Raw genomic sequence first — 25,506 nt, forward strand, 5'->3', positions numbered from 1 at the left:
GAGCTTACTCTCGCTGTCGTATTATTACACGCATGCGTTTGTGCGCAGCCCTCTTCATAAACTGACCTTTTTTTTTTTTTAATTTCTGCGCCTGCGCCTTTTTGCAATTATTGCGCTTGGCGTCTCAGCGGTTTATCGTTTTACTTAATGCGCATGCGTCTACCTTCAAACCGTTCTCTAGACCTACCCGCCAGAGTGGGGGAGGGGAATGGCGATAATCAGCTCCCAGCAGGGTCTGGGTAGTAACCTAGAGTTGGCTCAGGTTTGCAGGGGCGGTCGTTCTACCTTTAATCCGCAGCTTTTCATCCGCGCTCCTGTCAGTTTTGAAAGACAGCACTAGGAAAAGAAAGCCATGCCCTTTCTCCCCAGAAGGCATAGGAGCTGGAGGGCTGGGTTGTGCCAAGCCTCCTCTGGTACCGCCCCGCCCCTGCGCCCAAAGCCCCGATCACCGTGGGGCGTCTGGGACCAGTCCCCTTACCTGCCCGCTTTAGGGCATCAGTCCCCGACCCACAAGGGCTGCCATTGCCCCACTTTGACTAACGAACTCGCACTCTGCGAACCTCTCGCCTTCCCAAGGCCGCGGGCCCTCGCACGAGAAACGCTCTGTGTGCTGCGCCTCGCGAGTGAAGGCTGAGACTGCCTGGTGCGCGAAGGACGCAGCCCCAGAGCGCTGCGCCCGACCGACCGACCAACAGACGCGCCTCTCCCAGGTGGAAACACCCCCGGTCATCCCGTGTACACTTACAGAGGTAAATGGGGTGAAGTTAAGAGAATTCCAGCAACACAACAGAATACGGATGATGTCCCGAGTCCGGATTTGACTGACCTACCCTAGCCAGACCTGGTAGAAAGTAACTGGAGTGTTATTGTTTGGGCGGTGCCACAGTGGGTACCACAATTGGTAAGCCTCTGAATGCCATCACAAGAGGTTGCCGGCAAAAATACGCTTTTCTTTCTTTCTGTCTTTCTGTCTTTCTTTCTTTCTGTCTTCCTCTTTCTTTCTTTCTGTCTTTCTGTCTTTCTTTCTTTCTGTCTTCCTCTTTCTTTCTTTCTGTCTGTCTTTCTGTCTGTCTTTCTTTCTTTCTTTCTTTCTTTCTGTCTTTCTCTCTTTCTTTCTGACTTTCTCTCTTTCTTTCTTTCTGTCTTTCTCTTTCTTTCTTTCTTTCTTTCTTTCTTTCTTTCTTTCTTTCTTTCTCTCTTTCTTTCTTTCTCTCTTTCTTTCTTTCTTTCTTTTTTCCGTCCTGGTTTTCCGAGACAGGGTTTCTCTGTGTAGCCTTGGCTATCATGGAACTCACTCTGTAGACCAGGCTGGCCTCGAACTCAGAAATCAGCCTGCCTCTGCCTCCCAAGTGCTGGGATTAAAGGCGTGCACCACCACCGCCCAGCTACGCTTTTCTTTTAAGTACAATATTGAGGCTAAATCCAGTTTGGACTTTTTTTTTTTTAAAGGGAGGTCATCAAAGGAAAGGTGCAGAGACAGCGTGCAGAACTCGGACCTTTTAAGTCTACGCAAGGGTGTTAAGTAGACAGAAGGGCATCACAAGCCTTCAGCAAGAGAGCAACAGGAGCAGTGTAATGTGAACCTTCAGGTGTAAGGGAAACTCAGATGAAACAGGCTGGGAGAACAACGGGACATGACCTCACCTGCAAAGGATCTATCTAGAGGAGATGGAAAACACTAGCTTAGGTCATCGAAAAGTGAGACTCCCAAGTCTCCAGGCCAGGAGGTGGGTGAAAAGCAAGAACACAAGCCCAGCCCAAGAGCCTGGGCAACTTAGTGAAAGCCTGTCTCAAAAGACGAGAAAAACCTTAGTGGTCGAGAGCTTGCTTAGCATGTACATTTCTCACTACATGGCCTTGAGACATGAGATAGATTACCAAGAGCATACTCTTCTTTAGTTAATTCACACATTTGAGAGCCCTATTCTTATTAGATGACCTGCAGTCCTTGGTCTATGATTAGATGTGTGGGGAGAGCTAGAGAGGCTTTGGGCAAACCAGTCCTACCGCTCAACTATATCTTCACACACACTGTTTTTTGTTTGAATCATCTTTTTTCACTTTGCACAGGAGTGTGCCTGTAGTCCCAGCTACTTGAGATCCTGAGATGGGAGAGTCAACTTAGGACTTCCAGATCTCTCACCTGAAGGGGGAAATGTTTCCCTCTGACAACAGAACCACATTCCTACGATGTTTCTCTAAATTCTATTCTAGTTGTATAGGGAGGTTATTTTTCCGTAGTAAGAATAAATAAATGCAATGTATAGTTATAGATAAAAGTCATTTCCTTAGGATAGGTTGTTTTGAGTCATGATTGCACATATCCCAGGGCGGCCCCTAACTCCCCTCATAGTAAAGCCTGGACTCCTGTTTGAGCCTCCACCTTCAGAGTGTTGGGATTAAGGTGCGTATGTCCCCACACACAAGTTAGGATTTACTGATGGACAATTACTCGGCAGAAGGCTCTGAGGAGTTTTTGGTTTGGTTTGGTTTTGGTTTTTTCGAGACAGGGTTTCTCTGTGTAGCCCTAACTATCTTGGAACTCACTCTGTAGACCAGGCTGGCCTTGAACTGAGAAATCTGCCTGCCTCTGCCTCCCAGAGTGCTGGGATTAAAGATGTGCGCCACCACTGCCTGGCTCTCTTGAGTATTTTTGTAACTTCTAAAAATGGAAGAGTTTGGCCAGGCGGTGGTGGTGCACACCTGTAATCCCAGCACTCTGGGAGGCAGAGACAGGTGGATTTCTGAGTGAGCTCCAGGACAGGCAGGACTATACAGAGAAACCCTGTCTCGAAAAAACCAAAGCCAACCCCCGCCCCCCAAAAAAGGAAGAGTTTGAAGATCCTCTTGTATACTAGGGTTGCACTTGCCGGAGTCCAATTTCACTACACTGGCAGTGCCCTTTCCTTTAATTCTTATTAACTTAATACTGGGACTATGGTAACTATTTGTATCTGATCACTAGTGAGTAAATATTAGGATATAGCCATTCCCTTTGATGTAAATTGTCCAACACAAAGCTTTCTCACAGAAAAAGTTCAGCTTCTGGGCCAGGCACAGGTTGCACACATCTTTAATCACAGCAGAGCAGTCAGGTCCCAGGAGATTTGAGGCCAGTCTGGACTAATTAGTAATTAATTAGTGCCTTTTTTTTTTTTGGTGTTTTTTGAGACAGGGTTTCTCTGTGTAGCCCTGGCTATCCTGGAACTCACTCTGTAGACCAGGCTGGCCTGGAACTCAGAAATCCACATGCCTCTGCTGAGATTTTTTTCTTTTCTTTTCTTTTTTTTCTTTTTTTTTTTCTTTCTTTTTTTTCTTCCCCTCAGAATCTTACTATATATCCCTGTCTAGCCTAGAACTTGCTATGTAGACCAGGAGGGCCCTGAACTCACCAAGATCTACTTTTCTCTTTGTGCTTTTTCTTAACTGTTCTTTTGGTCTTAGTGTGCTTTCTTCTTTGTTTGAGCCAGAGTCTCTGCATCCCAGGGTATAGCCCAGGCTAGCCGGGTGTCCAGAGGCATCTTCCTCCTTCAGTCTCCGGAATGCTGGAATTACAAGGTTGAGCCACCACAGCTGGCTCTTGGTGCTGCTTACATAATACTATAAAGAGTTCCTTAGCAGAAAAGCAGGTTAAGCAGCAGAAGATACTTCAGATATTAAGTTTAATAAGCAAGGCTCAGAGTCTTCAGAGAGAAGGATTAAACTCAGATTTTGGGGCCTGAGAAGCAAGTGCCTTTCCTGGCTAGGCCATCTCCCCAATTCCTGTTGCTGCATTCTGGAAGAAACAAGATTGTCTATGTGGCCTCCACTTCCTGCCCTAATGCTTTTCTATACTTATTGATGGTTATTAGTCTATATAACTAATGATTTTGACCTAAGACAGGAGGAGGGTCATATGTGGGTCCTTTCCCAGGAAGATGAGAGGTCAGGTGCTGCTGCACACCCTTCAAGTGTCTAAATGTGTAAAGGGTAACATGTAATGTGTAAAGGGTAACATGTGCCCGGTCTTCTGCTTCCGAGTGTAAAATGCACGTGGGGCTTGCATTTCTCAAAGCGACACATACTTAATGTGTTGTGTGTGAGACAGAGTGTCACTGTATAGCTCTGGGTGGCCTGAGCTCAGTTAGGCAGACCAGACTGGCCTCAGATTTGACTGCCTCTGCCAGTCCTGGCATCAGAAATGTGTGCCACCATGCCTGGGCTGAAACATAAAGATTTAAAAAGGGTTTTATGTGGAAAACCAAACCAAACCCTGAGAACCCTTTCCTGTCCAGAAATGAAAACATTTTTCAGCAATTGTGAAAACACATTTTTTCCAGTTTAACTTATCCAAAACATAAATATAACTTAAAATCAATGGCATGTCAGGGTTTGGTTAGCAAGTGCTTTTCATAGTGAAATATAAACAGGTCCTAACACAGATGGCATCTTAGATTTGGTAGAGCTTGTATATTTTTTTAAAGATTTATTTCATGTTATTTCATGTATGTGGGTACATTGTTGCTATCTTCAGACACACCAGAAGAGGGCATCAGATCCCATTACAGATGGTTGTGAGCCACCATGTGGTTTCTGAGAATTGAACTCAGGACCTCTGGAAGAACAGTCGGGTGTTCTTAACTGCTAAGCCATCTCTCCAGCCCAAGCTTGTATATTCTTGAAGGGGGTTTTCTTTGTGCGGGGGTGTGGGTGTGGGTGTGTTTGTTTTCTTTCAAGACAAGATTTCTTGGTGCAGCACTGGCTGTCTTGGAACTTTGTAGATCAGCCTGGTCTTGAAATCGCAGAGATCAGCCTGCCTTTGGCTCCCTAGTGCTGAGATTAAAGGTGTGTGCCACCACACCAGGAAGAACTGGTGAATTTTATTTATTTATTTTATTTATTTATTTATTTATTTATTTTGGTTTTGATTTTTGGTTTTTCAAGACAGGGTTTCTCTGTGTAGCCCTGGCTGTCCTGGAGCTCACTCTGTAGACCAGGCTGGTCTCGAACTCAGAAATCTGTCTGCCTCTGCCTCCCAAGTGCTGGGATCAAAGGAGTATGCTACCACTGCCCAACAGAACTGATGAATTCTTAACCAGGTGTGTGTGAGCCTTGAACTCAGGAGATGGAAGGAAGAGGATCAGGAATTCAAAACTATCACCATTATCAACTACATAGTGAGTTGGAGGATGGCCTGGTGGGAGGGTGCAGTAGTACTCCATAACTTTAATCCCAATACTTAGCTGTGGCATGCTCTGTGAGTTCAAAGTGAGCCCTGTCTACATAGAGCCTTTCAGACAAGCCAGTAATACATTAACCATGTAAAGTAAATAGATGTTCAATTAAACTTCTAACATATACTGGTGCATTGACTATTTAGTGGAATAGTCTAGAGACAGGTCCAGGGTATAGTCTGGAATTCATCATCTACTAAGGTGTCATTTCCCACTATAATAGAAAGGATCTTCAATAAATATTAAAATAATGATTGGCAGTTTGGAACCAAATAACATTGATGCTCTGTCTCCATAGTAAAATAAACTTCAAGCAGCTGAGTAGTGGCAGCCCAGGCCTTTATTGCCAGCACTCAGGAAGCAGAAAGAGGAGGATCAAGGCCAGGCCAGTCTATAGAGTGAGTTCCTGGATAGCCAGGTCTACAGAGAGCAAACCTTATTTTGAAAAACCAAAAGTCGGCTGGTGGTGGTGCACGCCTTTAATCCCAGCACTTGGGAGGCAGCCTGGTCTACAGAGTGAGTTTCAGGACAGCCAGGGCTACACAGAGAAACCCTGTCTCAAAAAAACCAAAAAAAGAAAAAAAGAAAAAAGAAGCACACACACAAAACCAAAAGAAAAAAGAAAGAAGAAAAGAACTGCAAGCAGATTATAAAAGAATTAAACTTATATTGGGAGATTTGGATTTTTATTTTGATAACATTTCTGCACTGCAGCCTAGATTAGCTTGGAAGTCAGCACGGAGTCCAGGACAGCCGTCCCTAAACTCACTAGCTTTGAGTTGGCAGTCCTCCCATCCCTCTCAGCCTCTAGGCACTGGGACTGGATGTATGGGCTACCGTGCCTCGATGAACGCTTTAAGCTTAAAATTGTAAAATCTGGGCTTAGCAAATTTGCGCAGTGGTTAAGGACATGTGTTCCTCTAGGGGACCTGAGTTCAAGTTCTCGCACCTACGTTAGGCGGCCCCTGACTGGTTTCAGTATACACACAAATGCAGACACATAATTAAAACCTTGTTTTTTGGGGGGGTTGGGGGGTTGGATTTGGTTTTTTCGAGACAGGGTTTCTCTGTGTAGCCCTGGCTGTCCTAGAACTCACTCTGTAGACCAGGCTGGCCTTGAACTCAGAGATCTGCCTGCCTCTGCCTCCCAGAGTGCTGGGATTACAGGCACCACCACGCGGCTCAAAACCTTTTTTTAAAAAAAGATTCATTGGCTGGGCAGTGGGGGCACATTCCTTTAATCCCAGCACTTGGGAGGCAGAGGCAGGTGGATTTCTGAGTTTGAGGCCAGCCTGGTCTACAGAGTGAGTTCCAGGACAGCCGGGGCTACACAGAGAAACCCTTTCTCAAAAAAATAAAAATAAAAATAAAAATAAAGGAAAAGAAAAAGGGGGCTGGAGAGATAGCTTAGCAGTTGATAGCACTGACTGCCCTTCCAAAGGTCCTGAGTTCAAATCCCAGCAACCACATGGTGGCTCACAATCATCTGTGATGAGATCTGACACTCTCTTCTGGAGTGACTAAAGATAGCTACAGTGTATTTACATATAATAAATAAATAAATATTTTTTAAAAGAAAAAGAAAAAAGATTTATTTATTATATATAAGTACACTGTAGCTGTCTTCAGACACTCCAGAAGAGGGGGTCGGGGTCAGAGCTCATTACAGATGGTTGTGAGCTACCATGTGGCTGCTGGGATTTGAACTCAGGACCTTCAGAAGAGCAGTCAGTGCCCTTAACTGCCAAGCCATCTCTCCAGCCCCTTAAAACCTTTTTTAAGGTATGAAAAGCTTCAAAGCAGGGTATGGTCGCACAGGAATTTAATGCCAGCACTTGAAAGACAGAGGCAGGTGATCTCTGTGAATTCAAGGCCAGCTAGTCTACAAAGTGAGTTCTAAGACCGAGAACGGAGTTCTAAGATAGGGCAACAGAGAAACCGAGTCTCAGAGGAGAAAAAAAAGTACGAGAAGCTGAAGGTTCTCAAAACGTATGTTTAATACATTTTGATGCTATTAATTACATGAAGATATATTTTAAAATTCTTTGCCTGAGACAGTGCTAGAATTAAAGGTGTGTGCCGCCAGGCTCAACACCAGGAACTACAGAAACCTCCAAGACAAGTGGGATATAGTACTCAGGTTTCTGAAATACATAAAATTCACACATACACAGAAACATATACCTGAACAAAGTAGTCTAGAATGTTCTCAGCCTACCTTCGACAGTGGGAACAGAGATGGACTTGTTTTCTTCTTGTTATTTGTAACTGCCATAATGCTGAACCCTCCGTTACTTATGCATCTACACTTTTAGCAAAATAATCCTAGCATTCTGGAGGCAGGAGCAGGAGGATCACAGGTCTGAGACCAGCCTGATCCTAAGAGGGGGTACTGTAGTTTCATGGGGGCATGGAGAGACCCTGTCTCAAAAAACAAAGAAAAAAAAAACAAAATAAAAAACAAATTGGGGGGGTTGGAGAGAGATCTTAGAGATCAAGGGCACTGGCCAGAGGATCTGGCTTTAATTCCCAGCCCCCACATGGCAGCTCACAACTCTCAACTCCAGCTCTAGGGGACTCAATAGACATGCATACATGCAGGCAAAACACCAGTGCACCGAAAATAAATTTAAAGAAAAATTGGATGGATGGATGGATGGATGGATGGATGGATGGATGGATTGATCATAGGACTTTAACATTCAGTTGCAAGGATTATCAGAACACTGAATCAAAAGGGAACTGGGGGTTCAGCTCAGTGGGAGAGCATTTACCTAGCTTGTCATGGATTCCATCCCCAGCAAGGCTAAAATATTAAAAGAGCAGTAGCATGCCTGGGCTTGGAACACCCCCTCCCCATCCCCACCCCGCACACACACCTCCCACCCCCGGCCCTCCCTGTCTGTTCAGATGACAGTTTCCCAAAGCTTCAGTGACCTGGGAAGAGCAGAGGGAGAGCAAGCTGGGCTCCCGGGGGCTCGCCCCGCCGCCTCCTTGCCCTAGACCGGATAGCTCTCCCAGTTTCAGGCGTTGGCTTGGCAACCATTTTAAACTGGTCAGTGAGAATCTGTGTGAGAAGGAAGACGTCTCTCAGCTCTGGCCTTCAATCTAGCACACTGCCGTTAAGGTCTGCGGTTTTGCGCCCTCTTCAGTTCACTCGGCGTATTCCTTAGAAAAACGTCTTTGTTTCGAATTACTTGGTTTTTGCCGTATACTTTTTGTTTTTGTTTTTGTTTTTTGGTATTAAGGATGGCACCCAGAGCCTTGCCAGTTTAGGCAGGTGCTCTGAGCTGCACGCCCAGCCCAACAGATTTTGAATCTTGTGGAGACTGGTCCTGGCTTCCTAATACTCAGTCAAGGTAATAAATTCTCAAACTGTATTTAAAATGTACTAAGGGCTAATGTTCTTTAAAAGAATATTTTAGCCGGGCGGTGGTGGCGCACGCCTGTAATCCTAGCACTCTGGAAGGCAGAGGCAGGCGGATTTCTGAGTTCGAGGCCAGCCTGGTCTACCAAGTGAGTTCCAGGACAGCCAGGGCTACACAGAGAAACCCTGTCTCGAAAAAACAAAACAAAACAAAACAAAAACAAAAACAAAAAAACAAAAAAAAATATTTTAGGGCTGGAGAGATGACTGCTCTTCCAGAGGTCCTGAGTTCAATTTCCAGCAACCACATGGTGGCTCACAACCATCTGTAATGGGATCCAATGCCCTCACTGCTGTGACAGTGTGCCCACATATATGAAATAAATATGGCCGGAGCCGGGCCGGAGCAAATGAGACCAGAGCGAGCAGGGGCCAGAAAAAAAATATTTTAAAAGTGTGAGAAAGAAAATATACATAACATAAAGCCATTTTAAACAGTTTGTTCTGTGGGATCATGCAGCACACAGGCTGGTGGTGACTCCCAGGTAACAGAGGAGGGCCTTGAGCCTCACAGTCTATCCTGCCCCTGCTTCCTAAGCATGGGATTACATTCACACACAGGCCAGTTTGTATGCAGCGCTATTGCCAGGGCCTCAGGCATGCCAGGCACCAGCTCCTCTACCACCTAAACTGCATCCCCAGGCCTGGTTTGTTGTTGTTGTTGTTGTTTTGTTTTTTTGTTTTTTGAGACAAGGTTTCTCTGTGTAGCCCTGGCTGTCCTAGAACTCACTCTGTAGACCAGGCTGGCCTCAAACTCAGAAACCTGCCTCCCAAATTAAAGGCGTGCGCCACCATTGCCTGGCCCCTAAGCCCGTTTTTAACCCCTTTCTTTACTTCTTGTATTTTATTTAAAGATTTATTATTTTTTATATACATGACTACAGTGTCACTGTCTTTAGACACAACCGAAAAGTGCATCAGATCCCATTACAGATGGTTGTGAGCCACCATGTGGTTGCTGGGAACTGAACTCAGTTACCTCTGGAAGAGCAGTCAGTGCTCTTAACCCACTGAGTCGTCTCTCCAGTCCTACTTCTTATATTTTTAAACAATTATTTTAACTTACGTGTATGAGGGGTTTTCCTACCTCTGTGCACCACTGGATGCCTAGCACCCACGGAAGCCAGAAGAGGGCATTGGATCCCTAGGACTGGAGCTATAGACAGTTATGAGCAGCCATGCGGGTGCTGGGAATGGAACCTGGGTCCCCTGGAAAAGCCTTCAGTGCTCTGAATCCTGGAGCCATTTCTCCTACCCTCTTGTTTTTGTTTTTTGTTTTTGTTTTTTTGTTTTTTGTTTTTTTGAGACAAGGTCTCAGCATATTTCTCTTCTGACTGGCCTGAAAATTACAGAGATCCTTCTATCTCTGCCTCCTGCACTAGGATTAAGGACTTATTACCCAGAAACCCTTCTATCTTAAAAAATGACTCTTTTGCATGCATCACGTGTCTAGTGTGTGATGGACACATGTGCATGTGTGGAAGCTAGAGGACACCTTTGGAAGTCAGCGCTCTTCTTGTACCCAGGGGTCTGATCAGACCCAGGTCAGCAGGCTTGCAGAGCAAATGCATTTTGCCTGCTGAGCCATCATACCACCCCATTTAACCCTTCCTAAAAGTCTTTAGTGTTCACTAATCCTCTGGATAACATCCTCACCGAGATAAGCCCCCCAGAGCCCTGACTCCCACTTCTCCCAGCTGCATGCTGCAGCACCTTTGGCTGGCTATCTTTCTGTTCTCACATTCCTTCTGCTATTTTCCTGAGGGTCTGCTTTCTTTTTTCTTTTTTTCTTCTTCTTCTGTTTTTTTATGATAAAATTGAAGATTTACATGGAAAATATTTCTGACAAAATTGAAGAAATATATGGGAAAACACATTAAAATTGACAATTTTCAGCCGGGCGGTAGTGGCACATGCCTTTAATTCCAGCGCTTGGGAGGCAGAGGCAGGAAGCTTTCTGAGTTCGAGGCCAGCCTGGTCTACCAAGTAAGTTCCAGGACAGCCAGGGCTACACAGAGAAACCCTGACTCAGAAAAAAACAAAACAAAGCAAAACAAAAAAACAAAATAAAATAAAACTGACAATTTTCATGGAAAAATGAAAGAGTAAAATGGTAGACATAAAAATATTGCTAAATTAATTGAAAAAGGAAGTAGAAACATTTTATGATAGAATTGAAAATTTACATGGAAAACATTTCTGATAAAATTGTACAAAAATATGGAATAACATGTTAAAATTGAAGCTTATCATGGAAAATTACAGATAAAATGGTAGGCATAAAATTATTTCTAAGTTGATTGAAAGTGGAATTATAAACATTTTCTGGTAAAATTGAAGATTTACATGGAAAATATTTCTGATAAAATTCAAGAAATATATAGAAAAAACATTAAAATTGACTAATAGAAAATTATACAGATAAAATGGTAGGCATAAAAAATTTCTAAGCTGATTGAAAGTGGAATTATAAACATTTTCTGATAAAATTGAAGATTTACATGGAAAATATTTCTAATAAAATCGAAGAAATATATAGAAAAGCATGTTAAAATTGCTTTTTCTAGGGTGTAGTTTCCCTCCTTGTGTTGCCATTTTCCATCTGTTATCCTTTATAGGGCTGGATTTATGGAAAGATACTGTGTAAATTTGGTTTTATCATGGAATATCTTGGTTTCTCCATCTATGGTGATTGAGAATTTTGCTGGGTATAATAGTCTGAGTTGGTATTTGTGTTCTCTTAGGGTCTGTATGAGATCTTCCCAGGATCTTCTAGCTTTTATCATCTCAGGTGAGAAGTCTGGTGTAATTCTGATAGGCCTGCCTTTATAAGCTACTTGACTTTTTTCCTTACTGCTTTTAATATTCTTTGTTTAGTGCATTTGGTGTTTTGATTATTATGTGCCAGGGGAGGACTTTTTGGTCTGGTCCAGTCTGTTTGGGGTTCTGAAGGCTTCTTGTATGTTCATGGGCATCTCTTTCTTTAGATTATGGAAGTTTTCTTCTATAATTTCGTTGAAGATATTTACTGGCCCTTTAAGTTGTAACTCTTCTATACCTATATCCTTAGGTTTGGTCTTCTCATTGTATCCTGAATTTCCTGGATGTTTTGGGTTACAAGCTTTTTGCATTTTGCATTTTCTTTGACTGTTGAGTCAATGTTTTTCTATGGTATCTTCAGCACCTGAGGTTCTTTCTTCTATCTCTTGTTTTTTGTTTTTGTTTTTTGTTTGTTTGTTTAAAGATTTATTTATTTATTATATGTAAGTACACTGTAGCTGTCTTCAGACACTCCAGAAGAGGGCGTCAGATCTTGTTAAGGATGGTTGTGAGCGACGATGTGGTTGCTGGGATTTGAACTCAGGACCTCTGGAAGAGCAGTCAGTGCTCTTAACCACTGAGCCATCTCTCCAGCCCCTTTCTTCTATCTCTTGTATTCTGTTGTTGATGCTTGCATCTATGACTCCTGAATTCTTTCCAAGGTTTTCTATCTCCAGAGATGTCTCACTTTATGATTTCCTTATTGTTTCTACTTCCATTTTTATATCCTGGATGGTTTTTTTCAGTTTCTTCACTTGTTTGTGTTTTCCTGTAATTCTTTAAGGGATTTTGTGTTTCCTCTTTAAGGGCTTCTACCTATTGACCCATGTTCTCTTGTATTTCTTTAAGGGATTTTTGTGTTTCCTCTTTAAGGGCTTTTACCTGTTGACCCATGTTCTCCTGTATTTCTTTAAGGGAGTTACTTATGTCCTCCTTGAAGTCCTCTATCAGCATCCTGAGATACAATTTTAAATTGAACTCTTGCTTTCCCAGTGTGTTGGGGTATCCGTGACTTGCTGTGGTGGGAGAACTGGGTTCTGATATTGCCAAGTAGCCTTGGTTTCTGTTGATAGGGTTCCTTTCGCCATCTGGTTATTTCTGGTGTTAGTTGGTCTTGCTGTCTCTGGATGGAGTTTGTCCCTCCTGTGTGCCTGTAAGCCTGTGTCTGTACCCCTGGGAGACCAACTCTCTTTTGGCAGGGTCTGTGCACAGAAGGCTGTGGAGCCACCTGGCTCCCTGGTGCAAATGGTGGCTGGAAGGGGAGATTCCTGTCCCAACAGCTCCACTGATCGTATGCCCTGTGCACTCTTAGCTGTTCCCCTCAAGAGAGAAGGTGGAGATCTTACCTCCATGCTCAGAAGTGAAAGCACTTCTGGGAGATCACTCTCTCCTGGTGGGCTGTGCACAGAAGGCTGTGGCTCCCTGGTGCAAATGGCAGCCGGAAGGAACAAGGACCTGCTTTCTTATAAGGCCCATGCCCTGTAAGTCTGTGTTTGGGTTCATTTTCCTTTATGTAAAGTCCAACAAATCTTAAGTCACCTAAATGGCTTCAGAATCTCAAACCAAAAGATACCATTCTGATGATTGGTTGTAACTGCTGGTTTGAGGAAGTCCTATGAGGTTGGTAACACAGGACTCTGGGTGTGTCCCTGTGGTTATTTCCAAAGATGATTAGATCATGAGGGCTCTGGCTGAATGATGGATTAATCTCATGATGGATTCTTAATATGGCAGTGTCTTAGTCACTGTTCTGTGACAAAACACCATGGCCACGGAAACTTATAAAAGGAAGCATTTAATTGGAGGCTTGCTTACAGTTTCAGAGGGTGAGTCATCAAGGCTCGGAGTATGGAGGCAGGCAGACATGATGCTGCAGCAGGCCACGAGACAGACATGGTTCCACCCACAGTGACACATCTCCTTCACAAAGCCATACCTACTACAAGGCCACACCTCCCAATCCTTCCCATCCCCTTCACTGGGGACCAAACAGTCAAAGGTCTGAACCTCTGGGGCCCATTCTCTTCCGACCACCTCAGATGGCATTACTGGAAAGCAGTAAGAAGTAGCAGTGAGGCCTAGTGTGTGGAGGTCACCGGCGTGTGTGTTCTTGGAGGCTGTGCCTGGCTCTGGCTTCTTCTATATTCGCTGTATGGAGGTTTGAAGGAGAAATGTCCTCCATAGTAGACTTTGGCTATTTAAACACTTCCCACACACACTCCTCAGTTGGTGGAGTGCCTTTTGGGAAAGGTTAGGAGGTGTGGCCTTGCTGGAGGAAGTATGTCACTAGGGATAGGCTTCGACGGAAATAAAAAATAAAATCAATCACTTCCAGTTTATTTCAGCTTCCTTTTTTTTAAAAAAAATTATTTTATGTGCAATGATGTTTGCCAGCATGTCTGTGAAGATGTCAGATGCCCTGGAACTGGAGTCAGAGAGCTGTGAGCTGCCATGTATGTGCTAGGAATTGGACGTAAGTCCTCCAGAAGATCAGGTGTACAGAACCATATTGGGGTGTCATGCCACTTGGTAGGAACTTGACATTGGCCAAGGACAGGGGCTTTGGGCTGGAATCGGGCATTAGGGCATAATAGGGAAGTAGGTTACATCAGGAATTTTTATCCTAGGGTGGAGTGCTCAGAGTGAAGGTGAAGTTCATTGTTCCTCCCAGTCTACGAATTCCTGAATTAAGCAGGTGACCCACCCAGCTGCCTGAGTAATGGAGCCCAGAACCGCCAGCCGACTCCCCAGAGCTCAGCCCAGAGTCTGGGAGGAGGGGCTCGCCCAAACTGTTAAATGGTCTGACCTCCATTAAAGTTTCTGCCTCCCCCATCCATCCCTCAGCGTCTGTTCCAGGACCCTCGTTCGCAGTAACTACAGAATGCAACAGTCAGGCAGTGCTCCTGACTGCTGAGCCGTCATCTCTCCCACCTGCTTCAGCTTCTGTCTTACTGCCATGGCTGCCACTCACCGCCTACCGAGATGGACTCCGACCTTGGGAACCAGAAAACAAAGTAAAGCCTCTTGTCCTTTACATCCTTATCTACTTTATGTGCACATGCCTGTGTGTACGCAGGACCCGCAGAGGCCCAGAGAGGTGTCAGGTGCCCTGGAACTGCAGCGGCAAATGCTTGTGAGCCACCGAGTGGACGCGAAGAGCAAGCGTCCCTCACTGTCGAGACTTCTCTTTGGCCCCAAGTTCTCTTTAAGTTATCTTTGTTCATAATATTTTATCATAGCAACAGGAAAGTGCCTGACAACCCTACTAACCCCTCTGCCACTAAATTTAAAAAAAAAAAATCAATATCATACACTCCCACTACCATGTTCTCCCAAAGCCATGGCTCAAAGAACTCATAGACTACGCCCTCTGAAAACGAAAGCCAAACAAGAGCCTTTATTCTTTCTTCTCCCCAACATATTTTTATTATTTGGGAATTTCACGTCATCCACCCAGATCACACACACTTCCCAGTCCCCTCATATCTACCCCTACCCCTCTGATCTCCCCCTCAAAAACAAAAAACAAAAGAAAGAAAAGTCCAATTTGTGTTATCCGTATGCTCACTGGAGTATGGTCAAAGCCCCGGGGTCAGTCTCCTCACTTCCATCAACTTTGAAGGCTGCTCTGTAGCATCCTTATCACAAGTTCTACTGGATGGCTTCCTTTTCAGGCTGTTACTCTGGAGGAGTAGGGCACAGGGGTTGCCGCAGGAGCCTTCTACGGCCCTCTCAACTGTGCTGCTACCATCAGCGATACCACTGCAGGAGCAGCTTCCTTGCCACTTAGAGTCAGCAGGAGCACGGGTCCTGGGCTTCTACATGTTTTCGGGCAACAGTATGTACCATGGACATCCACGTGGTCTCCAGCATCAGCATGGTGCCATGGACCTCCACTTGGTCTCTGGCGGCAGTACAGATCACCACGGACTTCAGCATGGCCGGCACAGGCCACTCACATGAACCTGGCCTCGGACAGTGGCATACACCACAGGCAACTGCGGTGGTAGCACAAGCCTCAGATGTCAACAGCGCTCCTGGCTGCTGTGTGACCATGGGCCCAATGGGGGTTTTGGCAGCAGTGTAACCCATGGATATTGGCAGGGCTTTAGCACAGACCACAGACGTTCATGTGGCCCCTGGGCTTCATCACCGCCTGGAGACCACTGATGCCAGCATGGCCTCTGGGGGAAGGATGGACCAGGGAGGTCTTTCAGGGAGATTCAATCCAGGAAATGAGGCACTCTTCACCTTGGACATCCTGTTATTGCTCAGAGCTGAGGGGAGCTTTCCAGGGCTGAGTCTGTGGAAGCTCCAGGCTGCTGTGCACCTCCGCGCTGAGCCTACCGGGCAATGACTTGTTCCTCCATCCACTGCAGCCTTCTCGCATGCCTCTCACAACTGTATTCACTCATTGTAGTGGCATTGGAAGCTGTAGTGTGTCACACGTGTATGTGTGTGCGTGTATTTGCCTAAAGAGCTTTACATGCAAATGTTCACTGTAACAAGTCATTGGTCTAGTTTCCAGTTTCTGACACACCACCAATAACTGGACCATCACTGAGTCTCCTCTCTTTTACCCTGCTGCTGCCCAGAGTCACGGTCATTCTGTGGCTCTGGTTCTGCAGGGCTGGCTCCTTCACATGCTCCAGCAGTTCACAGACGGGTAGATGTTGAGGGGTGGATGCACCCAAAATGCTGGATCTGGACCTGAGTGGTAGCTGAGCTGGTCTCAGGCTGACAGGGCCTGCCTGCCCTTCAGCCTCCAGGTCAGGTCTTCTTTTCTTTGAGTAGTTTGGTCATAGCTACACAGTAATTAGTGCAGCTAATACAGGAAAGCATACAGGCATAGTAATTAATATAGCTAATGCAGTAATAATACCATATGGTTCTGCATTTCTTGGCTAGATTTTCTCATATCTCTTACTTGAGTGCTGTCTCTAGATTGCTCCCCTCCTCTGGTACAGGATATTATCTCAAACTAGCCTGGAACTTGCTATTTAGCTGAGGATAACCTTGAACTTTTGTTTCTTCAGCTTCTGTCTCTCTAGTGTTGGGATTACAGAGGAGTAAATGCTATGCCCAGTTCATGCAGTGTCGGGGATCAAACCTAGAACTCTGTATAGTCTAGGCAAGCATCCTACCAAGCAGGGTATACGAGCTAGCCCCCACCCCCATTTCCCTGACCTTTATTTACTTATTTTCTTCCTTGCATTTGTTTTGTTTTTTCAGGCAGCCTCATGTAGTCCAGGCTGCCCCCAAGCTCACAAAATCAAGAATAACTTTCAACTTCTGATTGTCCTGTCTGCACCACTAAGCACTGGAATAACAGGCACACATACTGCACCAGCTGCGCTGTCCTAGAGACGGAACAGCTGGGGCTGTATAATTTGGGCTGTGAAGTCTGTTCACAATGGTGTGCAGCCATCTCCACTCTGCCTTCAATGCTGCTCTTTTTTTTTTTCTGACAGAAACCCTGCACTCAGTTATTTATAGATTTACTCAGTTATAGTACATATGAGTTTCAGCTCATAGTACAAGGATACATTGAATTCATCACAACTGGGAAGAAAGCAGGACCTTGGATTACCTGCTAGCACTTAGGTTTTGCCAGTTTATATCTTTAAATATCAAGACAGTAGAGGAAGGCCAGGCATGACTGAAGGAATCGGGCATGAGAGGCCCTTGCAGACTGATGCGCAGTCTACTGAGCCAATTAGGACCAGATTGATAAGAGAGGTAAGAAACATGGGCTGAGCTAGGCTTAGTGTCAGACACCTTTGATTGTCACACTCGGGGAGCACAGGTAGGCAGATCTGTATGAATTCAAGGCTACCCTGTTCTACCTAGTGAGTTCCAGGATAGCCAGGGCTGTTATACAGAGAAACCATTTCTCAAAATCAATGAATCAATGAGTCAATCAATTGTGGGGGTGGGGAGATTGCTCTTCTTGCGAAGGATCCAGGTTTAAATCCCAGCACCCACAGTAATTCACAATCTGTAAATTCAGTTCCAGGAGATTCAATGCCCTCATCTGATATCTGCAGGCACTGCACCCACATGGTCTCCCCCTAACTCCTGCACACAAATCTTTAAAAATATCACATTCATGGGGCTGGAGAGATGGTTTAGCAGTTACAAGCAGTAGTTGTTGTTCTAGAGATCCTGAGTTCAAATCCCCAAACTACATTGGTGACTCATGACCACCTATCTACAAAGGGATCTGATACGCTCTTCTGGTATACAGGTATACATACAGAGCAACACATACATTCAAAACAAAACAAAACAAAAAAACCACAGCCTTTCCAGCCTCTGCCTCGGACCCTGCAGCTGCTGAGAGATGTTGATGCTGAAGAAGAGTCGGAAGAGTCGGACTGCCACCTATGAACTCCTCTTTAAGGAAGGTGTGATGGTCACCAAAGCAGATGTCCACGTGCCCAGACACCCCGAGCTGGCAGACAAAAATGTGCCCAATCTTCCTGTAATGAAGGCCATGCAGCCTCTCAAGTCTCGAGGCTATGTGAAGGAGCAGTCTGCTTGGAGACATTTCTACTGGTACCTTTCGAATTCGGGCACCGGGTATCTCTGGGATTACCTGAACCTACCTCCTGAGGTCCTCCCGCCACCCTGCCCTGCAGCTGTCCTGAGACTGGCAGGCCTTGGCCCAAAGGCCAGAGGATGAGCAGCCTGCAAGATTCACAAGAACGGAGGCAGACAGAGACACCTACAAAGGAGTGCTGTCCCACCAGGAGCTCACAGGAACGCTGAGGCTGGGGCTGTCTCAGCAGCCCAATCCCAGTTTAGAGGCAGCTTTGGTCGCAGGTGTGGTCAGCCACCTCAGTGAAGTTGGAGATTATGTTGTATTGAATAAACTTTAAAGAAAAACATAAAAAAGCATCATCTACACATAACATGCACCCACACACACCATCTCTCCCCAGTTGTCTTACATGTTTTGCTGGTCTGTCACAGGGTATGGCCATTGTGCCAGCACACCTAGTAGTCACACCTGTTTCTCCCCTTTGACCTGCAAATGTTCTTTCAAGTCCTTCTGTTCCCAGATTGTCAGGTTCTGTTTTCTCTTAAGAGCTGAGCTTCTCGGCTGGGGAGATGGCTCAGGTGGAAAAGCTCTAACACAACAATCCAAGTTCAGGCCCCAGAACTCACATGAAAAAAGCCAGGTATGGCAGGCAATGATGGCACGTCTTAAATCCCAGCACTCAGGGGGCAGAGGCAGGCAGATTTCTGAGTTCAAGGTCAGCCTGGCCTACAGAGTGAGTTCCAGGACAGCCAGGGCTACACAGAGAAACCCTGTCTTGAAAAACAAAACAAACCAAACAAAAGCCAAGTATGGTGGCACATTTTGGCAGTCCTGGTGCTGGTGAGGCAGAGACAAGCAGATGAGGCAGAGACAAGTCAGCCTAACCTACTTAGCAAGTTTCACACCAAGAAGAGAGACCTGTGTTTATTCTATTTTTATTTTTTTGTGTGTAGGTTTTTGCCTGAGTGTAAGGCTGTCACATACATGTAATACCTGTGTTAGCCAGAAGAGAGCATCAGATCCCTTGCAACCGAGGTTAAAGTTGTGAGCCAACCTGTGGGTTCTCAGTATTGAACCCAGGTCCTCTGCAGATGCTTTCAACCACTGCGCCATCTCTCCTAAATTAATTTTTATTTTTATTATGCTTTTACTTGTTTTTTTCTTTCTCTTTTTGTTTGGTTTTTGTTTGTTTGTTTTCGAGACAGGGTGTCTCTGTGTAGCCCTGGCTGTCCTGGAACTCACGCTGTAGACCAGGCTGGCCTTGAACTCAGAAATCCTCCTGCCTCTGCCTCCCAGAGTGCTGGGATTATAGGCATGCGCCACCACCGCCTGGCTGCTTTTACTTGTTTTTTGATATTTATTTATTTAGTTAGTTAGTTTTTTGAGTCAGGGTTTCTCTGTGTAGTCCTGGCTGTGTCCTGGAACTTACTCTGTAGACCAAGCTGGCCTCTAACTTACAGAGATCCACCTACCTCTGCCTCTGCCTCCCAAGTGCTGGGATTGAAGGCGTGTGTCGCCACCCTTCTGCCTAACTAACTAATATTTTTGTTTGTTTATTTTTTTGGGGGGGGTTGGTTTTTTGGATTTGGTTTTTTCAAGACAGGGTTTCTCTGTATAGCCAGCCCTGGCTGTCCTGGAACTCACTCTGTAGACCAGGCTGGCCTCGAACTCAGAAATCTTCTTGCCTCTGCCTCCTAGAGTGCTGGGATTACAGGCGTGTGCCACCAATGCCCAGCCTAACTAACTGATTTTTAAAATGAATATTGCTCCTGTTTCTTGTGTCGTGTTAATCCAGTCTAACCTGAAAAATATGAAATCCAACACACTGCCAAATCTGAAATGTTTTTGGGTGACATCGCACCAGAACAGAATCTGGCACTTTCATGGTTTGGATCTGTGATGTCCCTGAAAGGCCTTCAAGCTTGTTGTGTAACAAAATGTTTCCTGGGAAGATGCAACATACGTCCACTCATCCCATTTAGGGAACCCTTGACACACCAGAGTACAGATATCACCGGAGTCCAATCTGATGGAACCAATGAGTTTTATTGTGATTACTTACAGGAATATGGGTGAGGGGTCATTAAGGGGCAGACATGACTCGAAAACAGCTGCATCACCAAAGCCCAGCCCAAGCAAGAATGGGGGCTTACCAAGCTGGGAACCTGGAGCACCCTGCAGGCTGCGGGCTGCTCAAGGTTGGAGAGTGGCCTTGTCAGGGGCCTCTGTTGGTCTCAGATTCTTCCAGGTAGCTTAGCTGGTGTCTGCTTCCTCCAAACAGCTGGCCTGGTCTCAGAGTCTTGGAAGCCTTTCTCCTCTGAGAGTCTCTGCCCAACTCTCATCTTTTATTGCTTACTCTGGTGGGGAGGGGCCTAGTGAATCTGGTCTGTTTCAGGGACTTCCTGAAGCTCTTGAGTTGTTTACCTTCCTGCTTAAGGGGCTTCCCTGCAAGATGGAATGTTTCAATCGCAGAGGAATCTTACACAACACAGCTAAAGGCTGTAAGCCTACAAGGAGGACCCTTTGGGGGTGGGACCCTAAGGAGGCAGGAGGTCACTAGCCCAGAGTCTCTGAGGGCGTGTCGGACCTCTGAACGCAGCCCCTCCTCCTTGTGCTCTCACCATGCTACACTATGCAACCAAAGGGCCCAGAGGCTGTGGCTGAAACCTCCGAAACTGTGGCCTGGAACAAACCCTTTGAGCTACTGTCTCTGGGCTAGGGAGATAGCTTAGCTGACAGTGTGCTTATCTGGCACTGGAGAAGACCGGAGCCTGATCCCCGGGCCTGAATAAATCAGGTGGTGTGGTGGTGCACACCTGTAATCTCAGCACTTTCGAGACTGGGGCAAGAGGATTGCTGTGATTCTAACAAACAATAAAAGGGCTACTGAGTGTGACCCGGTTTTAAGAAAAAAAATCATATAGGGGCTGAAGCAATGAGTCGGTGGACCTTAGTTTGATGCCCAGAATCCACAAGGAGGCTCACCACCCAGTAACTTCAGTCGGGAGAATCTCAGGTCCTTTTCTAGATTCTACAGGGACTGCATACTCATGATGCATAGACATACAGGCAAATACCATACACATTAAATAAATTACCTCAAGCTGGGCAGTGGTAGCACACGCCTTTAATCCCAGCACTTCGGAGGCAGAGGCAGGCAGATTTCTGAGGCTAGCCTGGTCTGCAGAGTGAGTTCCAGGACAGCCAGGGCACACAGAGAAACCCTGTCTCGAAAAAAAACCAATAAATAAATATTTAAAAAATTACCTCAGACTACATTATAAAATGTATATAAAATAAAAATAAGTTCTTGTTTAGACTTGAGTCCTATAAGATACCTCTAAGGTACATAAATGTCTATAAATTAAAAAAGAATCCAACACAGGGCTGGAGGAAGGGCTCAGTGGTTGAGAGCATTTGTTGCTTTTGCAGAGGGCCTGGGCTCAGTTCCTAGGTGGCTCACAACTGTTGGGGATTGGTTCTAATGCTTTGTCTTATTTTGGCTCCAAAAAAGCCGGGCTTCCAGACCTGAGGGTCCCTGCCCCCAGCTGGCTTCAATTGATAATAAAGAATTGCCATACAGGGGAAAAGCCGTGTGTGCACCCGAAAAGCAGCACGCAAGGGAAGGATGGGAGAAGGGCCTGCATGGGGAGGACTGCGGTCTGAAAGTGCCATGCTGCATGTTTTGTGCAAGGTGTGATGACTGAAGACCAGATTCCACCGAGACCCGAGTGTGAGCCTTCTCCCCAAACCAAGGATGTCCCCAGCTGCATGGGCCCCAAGCTCTCTCACAAGCACTCGCACCTCTGGATCTCAGCTCCTGGCAAGCACCTTCCTCCCCTCCTCTCCATCTCCCCTCCCCTCCATCTCCCATCCACCTCCCCTCCCCTCCCCTCCAAACAGCGACCCACACTCACCAGGATAGCCACAGGTTAGAAGGCGAGGGCGATAGAAGCAGACACTGGGTGGAGGTTACGGTTCCACCAGCTAAGAGTGGAGAGTGTGGATCAGTGACAGCCATGAGCACAAGGCAACCCCAAGCACATGCTAACAATGGAGGAAGACAGGAGACATTGACGAGCTGCGGAAGCCTTGGCCTGCTGCATTGGCTGAGCACATTAGTAATAAACTCAGAGTCACCGATAATGCATCAGTGACACAATAGGGAAAGGAGTCAAAGGCTTTCCCCTTGGTGGCATTTACCAAGAGTGAGCCCAGAATTGAATTCTCTGCTTGGTTCTTCCTGGGTATCCTGTGTCTTCTGTCTGTCCCAAGTTTGTGCTCCTGTGTATTTCCTAATAAAGTGCTTTGCTCTTGCTTAAAAAGAATTGCCATATACCCTGTAGCTGGGCAGAAAGACAGAGGTGCATGGGCTAGGGGATGGGAGAGAGAGAAGAGACGGAGAATCCATATGACTCCCAGGGCGAAGGATCAGATTTAAGAGCTGCAGGAGAGAAAGCATCCTACAACGTAGGTAGAAAGGGAGTGCAGTCCTATGTGGGTGGGCTGCCCAGAAGGTAACAGGGCAGCACAGATAAAATAAGATTCAGAAGGTGTTAAGCCAGGAATACTGGAGAGAAATGTATGTTAGTCACCGCCATGGGGAGGATTAGAAATGTCCAGCCATTGAGCGAGTCAAGGCATATCAAAATTAGCTGGTTTATGTGTGTCTTTCACTCATGAATCCAGAGCTCTTGGGAAAGTGTGTCAGGAGCCAAAGCAGTTTAAATAATTAACTGCTACACACAACCTTCCATAACTCCAGTTTCAGGGGTTCTGATGTCCTCTTAAAACATGCAGAGGGCATGGGACAATTATACAGTGCACACACATGTAGGTAAAACATAACATTTTATAAAATACAAAACAATACAAAATTATATACTTCTGGGTCCCAGGGATTTCAGAAAAGGGGTCCTCAGTCCATTCTGAATTTCTTTTTTGGTTTTTGTTTTGGAGCCTCTATGTATGTGTGTGTATTTGAGGCAAGAACTTAATTCTATAGCTCAGGCTGACCTACAACTATATAGACCTGTCTAGTCTTGGACTTAAAACAATCCTTCTGCTTCAGACTTCCAGGCGCTCTCTGGGATTACAGGTGCAAACCAGGAACACATGGTTGTCTGACAGTTTTTTTCCCAGGCTCTCGCTCCAATCTCAGCGGCCACCTGCTACCTGTGCTGGTCGGCAGGTGGAGTTGTAGAGTGCTTGTTTGTAGATGGAGGTTCGGTCTCATGACCTCTGCTTTCCCAGTTCACCGCCCACCGTGGGTCTTTCCTACAGGGATGTACATTTGGTCATTAGAGAAAAGCCTCCAACGAGTCAAATACACTTTCTCCGTGCTGTGACTCAGCCTCTCCTGTGTCTTATCAGCTCTTCCACAACCTCCAGTGAATTAGAAACGTGTCGAAGTAGTCGTTTGCTGTTGGGTGTGGTGGCGCATATCTTTAACCCCAGAAAACTGGCAGTGGAGACAGGAGGATCTTATGAGCCTCTCTCCAAAATGAATTATAATCCTGGAGTTTGAAAACACAGGGCCTTGTATAAATTAAACAAGTGCTCTACACTGAGTTATGTCCCACATTGTTGAGACACGCACACGCACACGCATGCACGCACGCTATGTGTGGCCCCAATGCTTTTTTTTTTTTTTTTTAACTTTCTCTGTGTAGCTTTGGCTGTCCTGGAACTAGGTCTGTAGAGACTAGCCTCGAACTCTAGGGATCTGCCTGCCTCTGCTTCCGGAGTGCTTGGATTAAAGACATGGGCCACTCCTGCCCATCTTCCTATACATTTTTTTAAAAATGCTTGGTCAAACAGAAGTCTTTATTCCACGTATGATAAAAATCACGAGCTTCCCCAATAAAAACAAAACAAAAAGTATGGGAAAGCAGAACCTAAGGTTTCGAGAAAAATCCAAGCGCCCTCTTCCCTACTACCCAAGCGCCCCACGCGCTTTAACTCCCACTCCCACTTATCTGTGCCCCACTCAGTTCCACCCAAGGAGCACCCGAATGCCCGCGGGACCTGGACCACCCGGGCCACCAGGGCGTGGTGGGGCGGGGCGGGGCGGGGAGGGGGCGAGGCGAGACACGCACGCGCAGCCCTGCATTAGGTACAGCTTTATTGCATCACCGCGACTCCAGAGCGCGCGGCTGAATTATAAGCACGCCCGCGCCCTCGTGCTTGTGCATCTTTCTCTTCCAGGAGCGCGCCGGGGCCGCGGGGTTGTCATCCGCGTGCACCTTCTTCTCCAGCAGTTGCATGCGCGCCGTAGTCTCGGTTAGCATGTCCATGAGCAGTTCTTGCTGCAGCTTCAGGTAGTTGTTCTCTTCCAGCAGCACCTGGCTCTTGATCCGCTGCACTTGTGGCTTCCAGGCGGGGGTGGCGGACGAGGGCAGTGACGTGCGCGCGCGTGCGCGCCTCCCCTCCGCGGTCCAGCGGCCGCCGCGGAACACGAAGGCCTCGTCGCTCAGTCGGGTGCGCGGCGCGCCGTAGTTGAGCCCCAGCTCGGCCTGTCGCGTGCGGTGGTCCAGCAGATAGAAGGTGGACATGGATGAGAGATGGCGCAGCGGCGGCCTCCGTGGCGAGAAGCGGCGCGAGAAATGGTCGGCCCAGAATTGCTTCACCTGCTCCCATAGGCGGCCCGCTTGGCTCGCGGCCAGGCACTCAAAGGCCTCCAGGGTGAAGTTGGGGTGGGCCACGCGGGGCGCGCGGGTGTCTGGAGCCCTGATGTCCTGGAATGATGAAGGCGAGCCAGTGGCACTGCTGGAAAGCAAATGGCCCGTGAGCGGCCTACTCAGAATAGGCTGTTCCTCAGGTCCAAAGCTCTGCAGTTGTAGGCTAATGGAGGAGCCCATTCCTGCATATAGTCACACCAGCTGCGTTCGCCAAAACCACCTCCTCCCTCCCCCCAATCCTTTATCTGTGGGTGTGTAAGAGATAATGTAGGTAAAGGCCTAGGAACCACATTCTCTGAAATGCAGCTGGAAGAGACCACAGGTGGACAGCCATGAGTGGGGACCAGTAGCCAAGCAAGAAGGACAGGCCTTTCCTTGGTGGAAGCTGTGAGGCAAAGGGCTATCATGTTCCAGATGTGTGGAAGAGCCTCCGAATAGGCTTGCTTCTGAGAACAAGCAAAAACGTAGGCTAGAAAGGTGAGCCAGGCCATTCTGAGGTACAGTACAGGAAGCTGAACATTTGTGGTGTCATTTCTTTAAGGGAGGCTGCTGATGGTTGCAAAGCCAGGGTTAGTATGAACTCTACAGAGAGGCTGTCTGGTAAGACTGCTAGCACATTCTTAAACGGGCACCTGCTCCATTCTAGGTCTGGCCTGCACAGCTACCACAAGCACAGCCTTTGTCTACCCTCAAGATGTTCCTGGTCCAGTTGGAAAAGACATATATTAAAATCCATTGCAATCACTGACATCTTAGGACAGGTGTCTTAGCCTAGACCTAGGCTTAGCTTTAAAGTAAGTTCAATTCTGCACACTAGAGTTG

General features: G+C 46.5%; 1 protein-coding gene and 1 pseudogene across 1 annotated transcript; one reads left to right on the forward strand and one right to left on the reverse strand.

Annotated features, from left to right (window-relative positions):
• Positions 1–258: 258 nt before the first annotated feature.
• On the forward strand, positions 259–18,437 carry LOC127694873 (40S ribosomal protein S10-like; annotated as a pseudogene).
• Positions 18,438–24,115: 5,678 nt separating this feature from the next.
• Cby3 (chibby family member 3) lies at positions 24,116–24,898 on the reverse strand. Its single transcript, XM_052195285.1, has one exon. The coding sequence runs from the start codon at positions 24,862–24,864 to the stop codon at positions 24,136–24,138; it is 729 nt and encodes a 242-aa protein (XP_052051245.1). The 5' UTR covers positions 24,865–24,898; the 3' UTR covers positions 24,116–24,135.
• Between the last annotated feature and the right edge of the window lie 608 nt (positions 24,899–25,506).

The sequence above is a fragment of the Apodemus sylvaticus genome, chromosome 10 (genome assembly GCF_947179515.1).
Source record: "Apodemus sylvaticus chromosome 10, mApoSyl1.1, whole genome shotgun sequence".
NCBI lineage: Eukaryota > Metazoa > Chordata > Mammalia > Rodentia > Muridae > Apodemus > Apodemus sylvaticus.

Excerpts from the sequence above, each read along its gene's own strand:
- Cby3 (XM_052195285.1), bottom strand. The coding sequence starts at position 24,864 with ATGGGCTCCTCCATTAGCCTACAACTGCAGAGCTTTGGACCTGAGGAA.